Below are 13,525 nucleotides of genomic sequence, written 5' to 3' on the forward strand. Positions count from 1 at the left end.
GTATGCAAAATCATTTTACAAATATTTAATATAAATTAGCAAAGTATTGCTACAAGACTAAAATTTGTTAAAGCATTTTTTCTCAAATAATTACATTTTTAATAATAAAAACAAACGAAGTTTAATCCTAGCTTCACAAATAAATTTTAATTTAATTTATTAAAATATATCTAGTCTAAAATAATTCAGAAAAATTTCTGTTTCATAATATAAATCAAAATCATATTGTACAACGTTTAATTTACATACACTAACCAAGGCTATAAAACAACACTTGCTCTAACCATGGAGGATATTTCCTCCATGCTCTAACATAAATATTAAATAACTAAACAAATTGTGTGTTTAAAAATAAATTATAAGACGCCATTAATGTTTTAGACAAAAACATGATAAATAAATTATAAAACAAGTATAAAATATAAAATGTTAATAAAAAACTATAACTTTACAAATGTTGTGAAACTATATCGTGAAATCTAACAAATTATAAATAAGGACAAATTTATAAATCAAGGTAAGAAATGGAAAGTAATTATGGTAAATACTGTATAACTCTTTTTTAAAGTTTAGCCATACTACACTCTACAATGTATTTAAAATGGCAGTTTTCAATGTTTTATTTATTATAAATTCTCAAAAACAGAACAATTTATTTAAAAAAATTAATTAATTACTTAATCAATTAATTACAATCACATATAATAGAACCCTTTATTAGGGACACTCCAATTAATAACTATAAATAAATTAATGTAAATTAACATATTATGTAAATTAGCATACATTATGTAAATTAGCATATGTTATGTAAATTAGCATACATTATTTAAATTTGTTCAGTTTTGTATAAATTAAACTTATTAATAACAAATTAAGTGATTTAAAATATTTTAAAATTTCACAAAATATTTTATCAATTAATATTAAACTTTATCCTTTCAGTATTTCAGAATTGGTTTAGGATTCAATTGAAATAATAATTGAAATTAACCACTGGAAAAACATTTCTTCAAGTTTACTGAGGTAAATCATTCATCTACTGCAGTAACCCAGACATGAGGAATGCAATCTAATGAACACACACTCGAACCATTTTAAAGCATGTATTGTTCGTGGTTCTGATTGAAATATATTGCACTTGTAAGAAGTACCCAAGAAATTGCACTCTTTTTGTTTGTAGATTTGAAATAGTTAAGAATTCGGAGCAAGTATCAAGAAAAAAGCAAAGAAATGGATGGATTTTGACTGGTGAAAACAAAATTCTTCTAATATTGAATAAATTCATCTGGTTCCAAATAATATAAAGTAAAAATCCACAAAAAATTCTTCTAGTAAAAATATTTTCTAGGACTATTTTAGGAATGAATCACCTCTGCATTTCAAAATTTGGAACGATGAAAATAATACTTTTTAGAATTTGTTTACAGGAATCCACATTAGGTATTATAATTCACCACCAGAAGGACCCCACTTGGTCTAAGGTGGGTTATCCTTGTATGCAAACACCAAAATAACAACAAGGCAACTCCACCCTCACCCACCCTTTTCAAACATGGTCAGTTTGACCATGACTTGGTTTATTTTGTATTACGTATCACTGTACTTTATGTTAGGTCTAATAAATAAATGGAATAAAAACATAATCACTATTACCACCACCTTCACCACTAATGGTTACCAGAACCATCAGTGATACCATTCCCACAACCAATGGTATCTAAACAGTGTGTTCTTTAACTACAATCTCATACGGCCTTGAATTTGGGCTCGGCATGTAAGACTCAACATTCACTACCGACAGTTTACTCTGAAATTCTTCCTCGTCCTCACCAAGATTCGGAAGATGTGGCCAGCGCTCGACGAACGAAGAGCAACTAGAACTTGCAGTTGACATCCCTCTACCAGAAGTTTGTACGCATACAGAGGCCCCACTTGGACCGTGTGATGGAAGAACTGGGGGCACACCTTGCATTATCCTAGCCATGTCGCTGCCATCGTCTAGCGGACAGTCTGCAGGTTTATTGATAGAGTGAAGTACAAGACGCATTGATTTTCTGGATTTCAATGTTACTGGAAGACCTTCAGGTGAAGCTTGCGGCTCTATTTCTTCTAATTGTTGTTCTATTGTTGCATCTACAAATAAAATATATTATAATGATAGTTTAATTTCTTATAATTAAACCAACTGATTTGCGACGACCGACGACCAACCTACGTCACGTTAATTCATTGTGCGCATGCAAAGATATTGGTACATGTTTGAAGGTTTCTAGATCCAGGCTGATGATCAACACCACATCAATTGACCTGACCTAGTTGGTCTTCGCAAATCAAAAGCTCTTTATTAAAGAGGACACACGTACTCGTAGAAGTAAATTAAAAATAAAAAGTACTGTGGGATTATGTTGTTGCAAAGGATTATATTTTTTATAAACTATAGAAATTTTAGACCTGGAGCCACACTTTAAGATAACATTAGTAGCACAGTAGTATTAAATTAAGATAATCAAAAGTAGTAACTGTCTAATACCTTCCTCATCCTGGAAGAGTCTGTAGTCTGTGATTGGACATGTTCTCACAATAAGATAACGAGACACAAAGTAAACAACTGCCGTGGCCAAGCACAGAATAGTGCAACACCGGAACAAAAAGCGCCCTCCATAATTGTAATAGATCACACCACCAATTATGGTGCCTACACCTCTCCCTGAAAACAAAAATAATGTTAGAAATTCAAGGACATTATGGATAAGTAGGGGCAGGTTGAAATTAAAGATATAACAAAAAACCTGAGAAACATCCCCTAATTTATTGGTAGCTCAGCTGTTTAATTATACATTATTATCTAGCAATTTAAGTAGTAATCCTCCTTTGGGTCAACCCTATTCTAGGGAAAATTTCCGACAAAAAAGGGGAAATGTAAGTTTTATGGCCAACCCTACTCAGAAGATAATTTGTTCGGTCTTAAAGGTGTCCACATAATAGGAGTTCTATTGTATTCTGTATTGGGTTGAAAAAATATTTTTTTTTGGGGGGGGGGGGGCTTACCTATGCCCACATCAACGGTAGAAATAAAAGACTGAAGAGTGGCTGCCATACCAGGCGGCGATATTATACTAGCATACATCCTCATCGCAGCCCAAAATGCACCAAAAGTTACACCATGTAACGGTTCAACGATCAGCACCAAGTACGGGTTTCTTACCAACGAGTATCCAAGAAACCGAAGACTGTAACACAACAACGTCAAATAAATCACATTTTGATGTCCTAAAAAGTCAATCAATCGACCAGAAAAGTATAAAAACGGGATTTCCGATAAACAAGTAGTGACCAGAGTGAGTCCCATTAACATATGGTCGCCATTCAAATCATTAATGTAAACAAATAAAAATGTTGATGTAATTCCGAAACACATTCCCATCACTATGACTACAAGTAAAAATATTAGAATTTCTGCTTGACAAAGAACGTTGTATATATTTTTAAAACAGGAATTTGGTCTACGATGAGGAGGGAATGTCATCTTTATCGCTGCTAATACGCTTCCAAAAACTAAAACAAAAAACGAAAGATGTGCTGGCAAGTATTTGGCTTTGATTGAAGTGGCGTGGTTCTTATCGAGAATAAAACCCATTATGATTGCAAAAGAACCCCATCCTACTGCCCCCCATAGACGTTGCTTTCCATAGTCTCCCCGATCTTGTAAGAGTTCGACGACTGCCATGTCAACTAGCGGGAAATTATTGCACATAAAAACTTGCCCTGTCATTATCAAACAAAACATGATTACAAATGTCAAAGTTGAACTGCCAAGGGTCAAATTTGATGTAGTATTCTGTTCATTGCAAATTGAATTTGTAAAAGTCTGATTCACTTTACAGCAGTAGTGTATGCATATGTCTGTAGTATTATTATTACACATTATCTTTTTGGTTAAACCGCTTGTATTAAAAACTGAAGAATATTGTCGAGTTGGAAGCAAGTCCTCAAGAAAATCACAGTTACAATTTGAACTTGTATTATTAAACGTACTATTACGAATATTAGTATCATTAGAGTACGCTGCATTTGATTCCTCATTCAATAACTGCTTGAAAAATTCCTTATTGCAATCTTGAAATGATAGATTCCCTGTGGCCGTCACATTTGCATATAAGACGGGTACAGGGGGAACAAATATTGTTAGGAAGTAGAAGATAGCCGAGCCTGACAGTGCAATTAATAAGATGATCTTATGGCAGCTGTATTTGTCAGAAAGTAGGCCACATAACGGGCTGACGAGTAACTGTACTGCTGGTTCTAGGCCTCGGATTAAGCCGATTTGAGATGTTGACAGGCCTAAAGCTATCATATACACAGGAAGATAAGGATTCAGGCAGGCCATACCTATATACAAAGAAAGATACATACATTACATACAAACAGACAAAAATAACTTATAGATATTAGTGAAGATGTTTTTCCTAACCGTGCCTTTTTCCAACTTTCAATTAATGTAACTTTAGAAAATTAACTTTGTTTTAATTAATTGTTATTTGTATCCACATTGTGTATCAGAGGGAGCCTGATTTAATTTGTGAATTTTAAAATGTTTTTATTGAAATAACTGTAAGGGCAGGGGCATGCATCTGATGTACCTTGTTTAACTATAAATTATGTTAATCTACACCAATTAACGAAATCATTTACCTGACAGATACAAGAAATACACGGCCTTTATGGGCAGAAATGTTCTATTAATTTCAACCTTCATCTTCTCACTGTGTATTACAAAAGAGGCAACCAATTGCCTTTAAAATTACAAATGTCAAACGACCATTGTTTTAGTAACTGTGTAATTAAAAGAAAAAACATGTTTATAAGTATAAACTATAATTATTAATAATATAATAATCATTATTACTGGAAAGTTTGCTTCCAAATTCCCATATACAGAGTATGAAAAAAATATATAAACATGAACATCACATCCTCATTCAATGACAGAAACTGGGGGGAAACGACCAACCTCATTAATGCAATTGTCAACTTCACATTCTCACACAGATGAGATGATACCTAGCAAAACCAGCCTAGGCTAGGCCTAGAGTAGGCCTAGTAGAGATAGAGATGATATGGGCTTGCTTGATAGACACATAAATTGGATAAACAACGCAGTCGGTTAACAACAAATTAGTAATAATTTACAGCTTATAATTATTCAACAGAAATTAATATTTTTTCCAAACATACAGGAAATAAACAGGCAACATCTCTCTCGCCGACAAAATTGATGTCAATTTTTTTCTACACACATGAAATAAATAAAAGGGGGCGGGGCATGTTTATAAATGTTTTATTTTATTCTAGGCTAGGCCAATACCATTATATTAAATGTAACAAATATGAAAACAAATAATTGAAAAATTATTGAAATACATTTATTTAAATTATATTCATAGTGTAACATATTATAAAGCCAAATAAAAGTATTTTTGATTGTAATACTATTTACAAGTATTTAATAAAATAAATAATTAATCCAACTTAATATGAAGGCTGCCATTTTGAATGTTCAATTATATCACAGGTGAACCTAAACCAAAATATTAACTACCTAATATATAATTACAATATAGGTCATTTAAATACAAACAAAATATAAATAAATAAAATTGTGAAATGCTTTTAAAATAAATCAAATGTAAAAATATTGATATATATATTTTAGATAATTATTAATAAATTCAATTACCTAATATAAAAATGAACTATTCGATATTTTTTAACTGGAGCGATGCAAGCGATGGTATCGCGAGAAAATTAGAAAATTGAATAGCCTAGGCCTACAATTATAAGTAAGATATAGTGTAAAAATGAAGGAAATCAAGATAATAGTTTTAGTTATTTGTTTAGGAGTATTTCAGGTAAAATGTGAAGATACTGATGAAGATAATAATAGTAACACATACTATACAATAGAGGGTAAAGTAATTATATCTGGAGCTAAATTGTTGGAGTGGCTACCCGAAACAAGAATTCTAGTGGACGGAGGCGCTTACGTAGGCTTTATGAGGTAACTGCATCCTTCTAGTCTGAGGCCTAGGCCTGGAGCAACATTCATGCTTAGCTATACCTGGCTGTGTTGCTACTGTGTTACTATGATCATGATTTTAATAATAACTAGGCCTATGCCTTCAAACTATTTACAGTATTTGTATTATTGTTATTTTAATATTTGTATTGTTGATATGGAATGTATGTTTTCGAAATAAATTGAATTATTATTTAACAAAATGTTTAATTTTTTTTTATTATTAGGGCTGACGGAAGTTTTACAGTGGGTGGTGTCCCATCCGGATCTTATGTCGTTGAAGTTAGTAATCCAAAGTTCTTATTTGAACCAGCCCGTGTTGAAATCAACGGTAAAGGAAAAATGCGAGCTCGAAAAGTAAATCTTATTCAACCAAATAAAATAAATTTATTGTCATATCCTCTACGAATGAAATCTAAAACACCTAAAGAATATTTCCAAAAACGAGAAGAGTTCAGAGTTACAGATGCCTTAAAAAATCCAATGGTAAGTGAGAATTGTATGTAACGTGTAATACAGTAGTAAGTCACATTTAATACCCCAACAAGATATTAATCAAAGAAGATCTGGTATATAGACTATTTTGACCCATATAACTATTTAGGACAAAGAAATTCAATGGTTTCAACTTATAATTTATATTATTAAATGTTAAATAAATCTTAGTTTGTTCTATCATAAAGTTAATATTTGTTACTTTTTTCTCTCATACACAGGTACTGATGATGGTGGTGCCCTTAATATGTATTGTTGTTTTACCAAAACTAATTAATTCTCAAGATCCTGAAGTTCAAAGGGTAAGATATTCAAATGAGGTGTATTATCTAAATCATATGTACCATACCAGCAAAGATAAACGATGCATGCCTTTTAATCAGTTATTATGGCCGAGCGGTTAAGTCATATGGCCGAGCGGTTAAGGCAGGGGCGCCGTTTACCGTACCTAAAGAGCCAACAACAACATCGGCAAGGGTTCGAGGCCGACTCGCTCCTAGTTCTGGTGGTGGAACAAGTCTTCTCGGATAAGGACTATAAACCGTAGGTCCAGTGTACACAGTTATAACCTGTGTGTACTTTAAAGAAACCCAGTTCATTATTCGAAAAAGAGTAGGGGGTTACCCCGGTGAACTGGTTCACACAATAGCCCCTGTATCAGGGGGATTACCACCTATCTGATAGGACAGTGATTAATTCACTATTGGTAATCCTTGGCCACATTGCCTAAAGACATAAAATAAAATAAATAAAAAATTATCAGTTTCTCTTGTCCAATATTAAAGATGTATTGTCCCCCAAAAACATGAACAATGTAGATTAATGTAAACAAGACTTTGAATAGGCCACAGTTTTAATGAAGTTAATCATGTAGATTAAAAAAATGTTTCCACTTATAAAATGACAAATTCTTTAAAAATCAACTAAAACCCCATTGACTTCAAGGCAATCTGACTAATTTCTGCTTTAAATTACAGTTTTTTTAGCTAAATCAATCCAATATTTGGCCAAAGTAAATAACTATTATGTGACATTAAAATAGCATATTTAACAAAACATTTTGAACAAAATTATTTTTTAGGGGGTGGGGGAGAGGGGGGCAATGTATCTTTAAAAGATAATTCTTAATTGGGTTGCTTATTTGTTTATTAGTTTTCCACAAATGATACATATAATTTTCTTAATACATCACTAAATATTTATAAATGTGGATGGTGGTCACAAAAAATCTAGAAGTAGACTTTAACAAAATAAAAATATTACTTGTTTGTGAACTACCTTTGCTAGAAATGAATAAGCAAATCATTATTTTTAGTTATAAATTATATTATTTATTTTTCTCTGTAGGAAATGCAACAATCAATGAGTTTTATGAACCAAAATCAAAATTTACCCGACTTATCTGAAATGATGACGAATTGGCTAGGAGGAACACAACCAACAAAGAAAAGAGACAAAAGTAAAGTGAAGAAGAAATGAACAATGAACTTATTGTTTTAATTTGATTGATAATTATATTTTTATTTCTTGATGGCGCCCATCATTTGTGACGTTTGGGGGAGTTGGAATCAAACGTGTTTTGGTGTTTTTTAATTTGATGTGCTCTAATTAATAATAATAATAAAGTTAATATTTTTGCTTAAGCTCTGTCTACACTATCAAACTAGTTTGACAAAAAAAGTGTGCCCAAATATTGTAGTGATATGCCCAAATATGGTAGTGATGTGACATCATCAAGTCCATATATGGGCACATTACATTTTGTTGTCACATAAAGTTTGATAATGTAGACTTACAGCTTTACATTTTAAGTCCGGTATAAGTCAATAAACTAAGAGAAGAGGCAACCCATACAAGTTTTACATTTACTATAACTTCACTGGGCCAGTGCAAGGGTGGTGTGATTTTGGGCGATTTGACCATACATATTATATGATAACGATAATAACAGTCAACCCTCTCAAATGCTAGTTAATCATTATGTGTAATAAATATACTCTCAACTCTCTCACCACTGGCCTAATATGTCAGGTTTCCAGAAATTCTGAATGTTACAAAAGATATTCTTTCTAAATAAAAGGTTTTCCTGTTTTTTGAGAGTCCATTATTGGGAGTGAGAGTCAATTGTGCTCAATTTGAACTAATACATTCTATTAAGCTCTGTCCACACTATCAAATTATGTGACAAATAAATGTGATGTGCCCATATATGGACATGATGATGTCATATCACTACCATATTTGGGCACATCACGCATTTTTTTGTCAAACTAGTTTGATAGTGTAGACAGAGTTACTGTACATTAAAAGGATAACATAACATAATTTTGCGAACATATCAATTCGGAAAGAGGATAAAATTTATATTTTCAATTTTATAGGATTTTGAATATACAATCTCTTGACATGTAAGCCTTGAGAGACTGTATATTTAATTAGATAGGTAATAATTTTATACATTTGTTTATTAAATATATTATGTCTGTCTGTCATTATGTAGTACTGTCAAGTTTGATGACATGTTTTTATTTTAGGTTTTAATAGAAGTACAGTATGATAAAATTGATTATGTAATGTAAATATGTAGGTGAATAAAATTACATATAAATCAGTGGCATGGTTTTTTATAGTTTCGAAACAAATTACATAATTTAACCTTTAAATCTAAAAACACAGCTGCTTTACAGTGCACACCAGTCAAAATACTGTATTGTATATATCTACCTAGCTTTTGAGACTTAAAGCATTAATGCTTCTGTGCCCCTCTTGACCAGAACATATTATTTGATTTATATGGGCTGTATTGTGTATTTCAACAGGTGGTTAGACCAGTGCTTTTTTAGTGTGGTTTTAAATATGTTTAGATTTTGAGAATCAATTCAATCACTTTTTCGCCAAACAGTTTCAACAATTTATAGATCTTATAGAGAACATATTATTCTCTCTAGATTTTTATTTCACTTTTGGTTTCTGTATTGGGTTATAATGGCTAATCAATTCCATTTTGTTCAGTTCAATAATAAACAAAAACTCAATTGTTTTTGTATTGCATGTCTGCCTTACAATTAACAAGGCCAACAGCCATAAGTCGCATGCTCTCAGAAAAAAATGAACTTTCAAAAAGTAATGTACATCAAAACAGTTCAAAAAGTACAGAAAAGCGATAAAACGCATAGTGATACCGGACCGACAGACAGACCGACCGACCGACATAGTGAACTATTGAGTCGCGTTCACGCGACTAAAAATTGATTGAATTATGGATATTTGAACGGTCATTTCCGTGTGCAGTAATTCTACGGACCAATAGCTGACGAACGGCGACATTGTCTCACATGACTTTTCCTTCTTTTCAACAATTTTGTTGATACATTTTCGGCTTTTGTTTATTCTGTATAAAACTGATTCAAGACAGCGGTAGGTTTTGGTTGGTAAGCAATCACCTAGTTAATTTATAAAATACAAATTCATCTTTAATTCAACTTATAAAATATGAGTTAGCTAGCCTTAATATTAATTAGGAAGGAGGCCTACCTAGTTAGGCTCAGACCGGTTTATTTACTATTATAGCATGCAAGTAGGGCTACCCTCTCCAAACGACACAGGCCTACCTCTTATAGCTAGGCCTAGGTTTAAGATGACACCGGGTTAGGATTTCCCTGACCACAGGATACATTTAGCAGCAGCATAACGTTAATACAATTATTAATTAATACATATGACTTTTATAGATTAGAATACACTTTTTAAAAATATTTTGCAAATAAGTTATATTTTTTTTAATGATATTTTCTGAATCTTTAATTATAATAGGAATGCAAATTTCTTTGAGGTTTTTCAACTTACACTAAAATGCCACCACACAAAAGTATACCAGTGTTAAAGGTTGTTCTACTTGGTGATGGGGGTGTCGGCAAAAGTTCCCTGATGAATAGGTTCATTAGCGACAAATTTGATAACCTTTCATTTCACACAATTGGCGTGGAATTCTTAAATAAAGACATTGACGTAGACGGCGAAAGCTACACAATGCAGATATGGGACACTGCCGGACAGGAAAGATTCAAAAGCCTTCGCACGCCGTTTTACCGCGGCTCCGATTGCTGTTTATTAACTTTTAGCGTAGACGATTTAAACAGTTTTAAGAACCTTGCAATGTGGAAGAAAGAATTTTTATTTTATGCTGACGTACAGAACCCAGATACATTCCCATTTGTAGTATTAGGGAATAAAGTCGATGTCAGTGAGGATGACCGAAAGGTTTTTGAACCGATGGTTAAAACATGGTGCGAAGAGAATAACAATACGCCGTATTACGAAACAAGTGCAAAGACTGCGGTAAATGTAAAAGAAGCGTTTACTGCGTCGGTTCAACGTATCTTAGATCTAGACCATAAATTTGGAATTGCGGAAGGAAATGAACATGCGATTAATTTGAAGAACAAACCAAGCAATAAGCAATCATCATCATGTTGTTAAGTGTGGCCACAACCTAGCAATTTTATGTACTGTATCCAATGCTTTGCAATTTTAAGAATGTCACTATTAAAATTACTAAAAATTATTATTATACACATACCTACTCATCATGGTGTAAAATTGGATTAATTTTAATCATACTGTAATTTGGATATACAATGGCACTGTATATTTTTTTCATTGTTAAAGTAAGCCAATACTGTCTATGGGGCAGGAATATATCATGATTGATACATTTTTTTTAGTGGGAATGAATTCAACGACAAACCCTTAAGCTCTGTCTACACTATCGAAATTTAACAGACAAAAAAAATGTGATATAGACATGATAATGCTATATCACTACCATATTTGGGCACATCACACTTTTTTAGTCAAACTAGTTTGATCATGGAGGTATAAAAATAGATATATATTTTTATACCTCCATGGTTTGATAGTGTAGACAGAGTTTAAAAAAAGTGAATACGGCAGAAACTTCATATGACATCCTGTACATGTAGTCTGAAAACCCAGTTGAATTTGATTCTCGTACACACAATCCACACCCCTCTCCCAACCATAATACAGTAAAACAAAGTTTCTCTAAATTTCTTTAAGTGTTATAATGTGCAAATTTGTCTTGTAAAGGGTGGTTGAATATTCACTGTAAAACTAAATAATGCTTATTGTAATAATTATGCATGTTATTCAGGTGTGTTGTATATAATTATTGTAACATTGGATGTAAAGTATAATATATTGATAATAATAATGTTCAATTTAATATAGCACACAATAAATGCAGGGCACCTCTAAGCGCTGAACAATCACAGAAAAAGTTATAAACTAGCAGAAGTTTAATTATGAAAAAGTGCAAATTAAAAAGGTGGGATTTGATGTTCGTATCCACTCGTCATGTACATGGCCGACCTTTTCCTAAACTTATCCCAAAATTGTACAATGTTATGGCGTCGGCTAGTCAGTAATAAAAGCGCAACACACAAGATGTAACGCTGTCATTTTGTCTAATTGAGCTTAGTGTTCCCACTAGGACGTAAACGCAATGCAAGCGTAAGTTAGTTGACCAATCACAAGCGATGAATTATTCAAATGTGCTGCTTGTCATTGGTCAACTAACTTACGTTGCATTACATCCTTGTGTTGCTTCTACAGTGGGAACCAAGCATTAGACCAGTGATCCCAGTACACTACCTGCCTATATTGTACCTGTATTATATTCAATGTTTTATGGAAGCATCTTTTTTTTTAATTCTTTATAGCAATCACAATATGGCAATTCACAATATATATATTCCAATATATACTTATATTATTATATTAGATGAAATTTAATGTACTATTTTTTTTTTTGAATAATTGTTAAAAGTGGGCCTCCCTGCTTATAGTATGCTCAAACGAGCACTATCAGTCACTGTGCCGTAAATACTTTTTGTAACCAATTCAAACAACATTAATTTTCCTAAATGTATATTTATACAATAATTGATAGTGAATGATCACCCTCAAAATAAGAAATCTCAAAATATCAATTATTGACTGACGGTAATACAGTATGTTATTTGTAATATTGAAATAAGTTTTTTAAAATTCAGTTTATGTAAATGAAATTTCAACATAAAGCTAATTAGAGTGAGTGAGTGGCCGAGCGGTTAAGACAGTGGAACCGTAATCACGTAGCCATAACATCGGCAAGGGTTCGATCGCTCACTCGCTCCTTGGTTCTGGTGGTAGAACGAGTCTTCTTGGATAAGGACTATAAACCGTAGATCCAGTGTGCACAACTTGCTCGTGTGCACTTTAAAGAACCTAGTACATCTTTCGAGACGAGTAGGGGGTTACCCCGGTATAGTAGTACATCACAGCCACTGATCACCAACTGGGCCCTCTGGGAGACCAGTCATTGACTGAAGAGGTCACCCAGTATAAAGATAAAACAAACAAACAAACAATTAATATAATTTTTGTTACCTTGAAAATAATTTGAAATATTTTTTATGAGCCAAAATTGATAAATAAATGCTTAATTTGTGTCAATAAGGTATAGTACAGTATAAAAAACATAAATGTGCCTTCAATGATTTTGCCTTTATTAAATTATGCAGAATTTAAAGGAAATATTTTGGTGTACTGTATCTATAATTTTTATTTTACAGTAGCAGGCAAATGCTGTGATACACTGTATGTGATAGTTACATATTATGATGCCTATATTATAAATCTATGGGTTGTTCAATAAATTGTAATTGAAAATTGTGAATTTCAAATTTGGTTGAAAATAATGTAAAGTAATTAAGCCTTTTTATTGGATGTACTGTATATACTGATTTTTATTTAGCAAAGCAATTTTATCACAATAAACAAACACAAACACTGATATTTTAGTATTATTGTTTAACTGTTAATGGTCCCAATTCTTACGGCCACTTTGCTACGGCACTGCCTTTTGGTCAACTGACTAAACTATAGATT

At 32.3% G+C, this 13,525-nt stretch overlaps 3 protein-coding genes across 4 annotated transcripts; 2 read left to right on the top strand and 1 right to left on the bottom strand.

The window, feature by feature from the left end:
* Positions 1-843: 843 nt before the first annotated feature.
* On the bottom strand, positions 844-5,255 carry LOC140048723 (major facilitator superfamily domain-containing protein 6-like). The gene is made up of 5 exons (XM_072093495.1): positions 5,015-5,255; positions 4,696-4,836; positions 3,052-4,392; positions 2,534-2,710; positions 844-2,136 (listed from the first exon to the last, which is right to left on the bottom strand). The coding sequence occupies exons 2-5, from the start codon at positions 4,757-4,759 to the stop codon at positions 1,721-1,723; spliced, it is 1,998 nt and encodes a 665-aa protein (XP_071949596.1). The 5' UTR covers positions 4,760-4,836; positions 5,015-5,255; the 3' UTR covers positions 844-1,720.
* A 533-nt stretch (positions 5,256-5,788) lies between these two features.
* LOC140048747 (endoplasmic reticulum membrane protein complex subunit 7-like) lies at positions 5,789-8,687 on the top strand. Its single transcript, XM_072093526.1, has 4 exons — positions 5,789-6,061; positions 6,307-6,565; positions 6,796-6,876; positions 7,922-8,687. The coding sequence occupies exons 1-4, from the start codon at positions 5,862-5,864 to the stop codon at positions 8,051-8,053; spliced, it is 672 nt and encodes a 223-aa protein (XP_071949627.1). The 5' UTR covers positions 5,789-5,861; the 3' UTR covers positions 8,054-8,687.
* Positions 8,688-9,890: 1,203 nt separating this feature from the next.
* LOC140048614 (ras-related protein Rab-9A-like) lies at positions 9,891-13,306 on the top strand. Of its 2 annotated transcripts, none has more exons than XM_072093365.1 (2): positions 9,891-10,005; positions 10,388-13,306. In XM_072093365.1, exon 2 carries the CDS (start codon positions 10,427-10,429, stop codon positions 11,051-11,053), a length of 627 nt encoding a protein of 208 aa, XP_071949466.1. In that variant the 5' UTR covers positions 9,891-10,005; positions 10,388-10,426; the 3' UTR covers positions 11,054-13,306. The 2 variants fall into 2 exon arrangements, with proteins under 2 accessions (XP_071949466.1, XP_071949467.1); XM_072093366.1 differs by having other exon boundaries at positions 9,891-9,991.
* The last annotated feature ends 219 nt before the right edge of the window (positions 13,307-13,525 follow it).

The sequence above is a fragment of the Antedon mediterranea genome, chromosome 5 (assembly GCF_964355755.1).
Source record: "Antedon mediterranea chromosome 5, ecAntMedi1.1, whole genome shotgun sequence".
NCBI classification, from domain to species: Eukaryota; Metazoa; Echinodermata; class Crinoidea; order Comatulida; family Antedonidae; genus Antedon; species Antedon mediterranea.

Excerpts from the sequence above, each read along its gene's own strand:
- LOC140048723 (XM_072093495.1), bottom strand. The coding sequence starts at position 4,759 with ATGAAGGTTGAAATTAATAGAACATTTCTGCCCATAAAGGCCGTGTAT. Across the intron at positions 4,393-4,695 it reads GTATTTCTTGTATCTGTCAG|GTATGGCCTGCCTGAATCCT; the intron begins GTAAATGATTTC and ends CTTTGTATATAG. Across the intron at positions 2,137-2,533 it reads ACTCTTCCAGGATGAGGAAG|ATGCAACAATAGAACAACAA; the intron begins GTATTAGACAGT and ends TTTTATTTGTAG.
- LOC140048747 (XM_072093526.1), top strand. The coding sequence starts at position 5,862 with ATGAAGGAAATCAAGATAATAGTTTTAGTTATTTGTTTAGGAGTATTT. Across the intron at positions 6,566-6,795 it reads ATGCCTTAAAAAATCCAATG|GTACTGATGATGGTGGTGCC; the intron begins GTAAGTGAGAAT and ends TCTCATACACAG. Across the intron at positions 6,877-7,921 it reads AAGATCCTGAAGTTCAAAGG|GAAATGCAACAATCAATGAG; the intron begins GTAAGATATTCA and ends TTTTCTCTGTAG.
- LOC140048614 (XM_072093365.1), top strand. The coding sequence starts at position 10,427 with ATGCCACCACACAAAAGTATACCAGTGTTAAAGGTTGTTCTACTTGGT.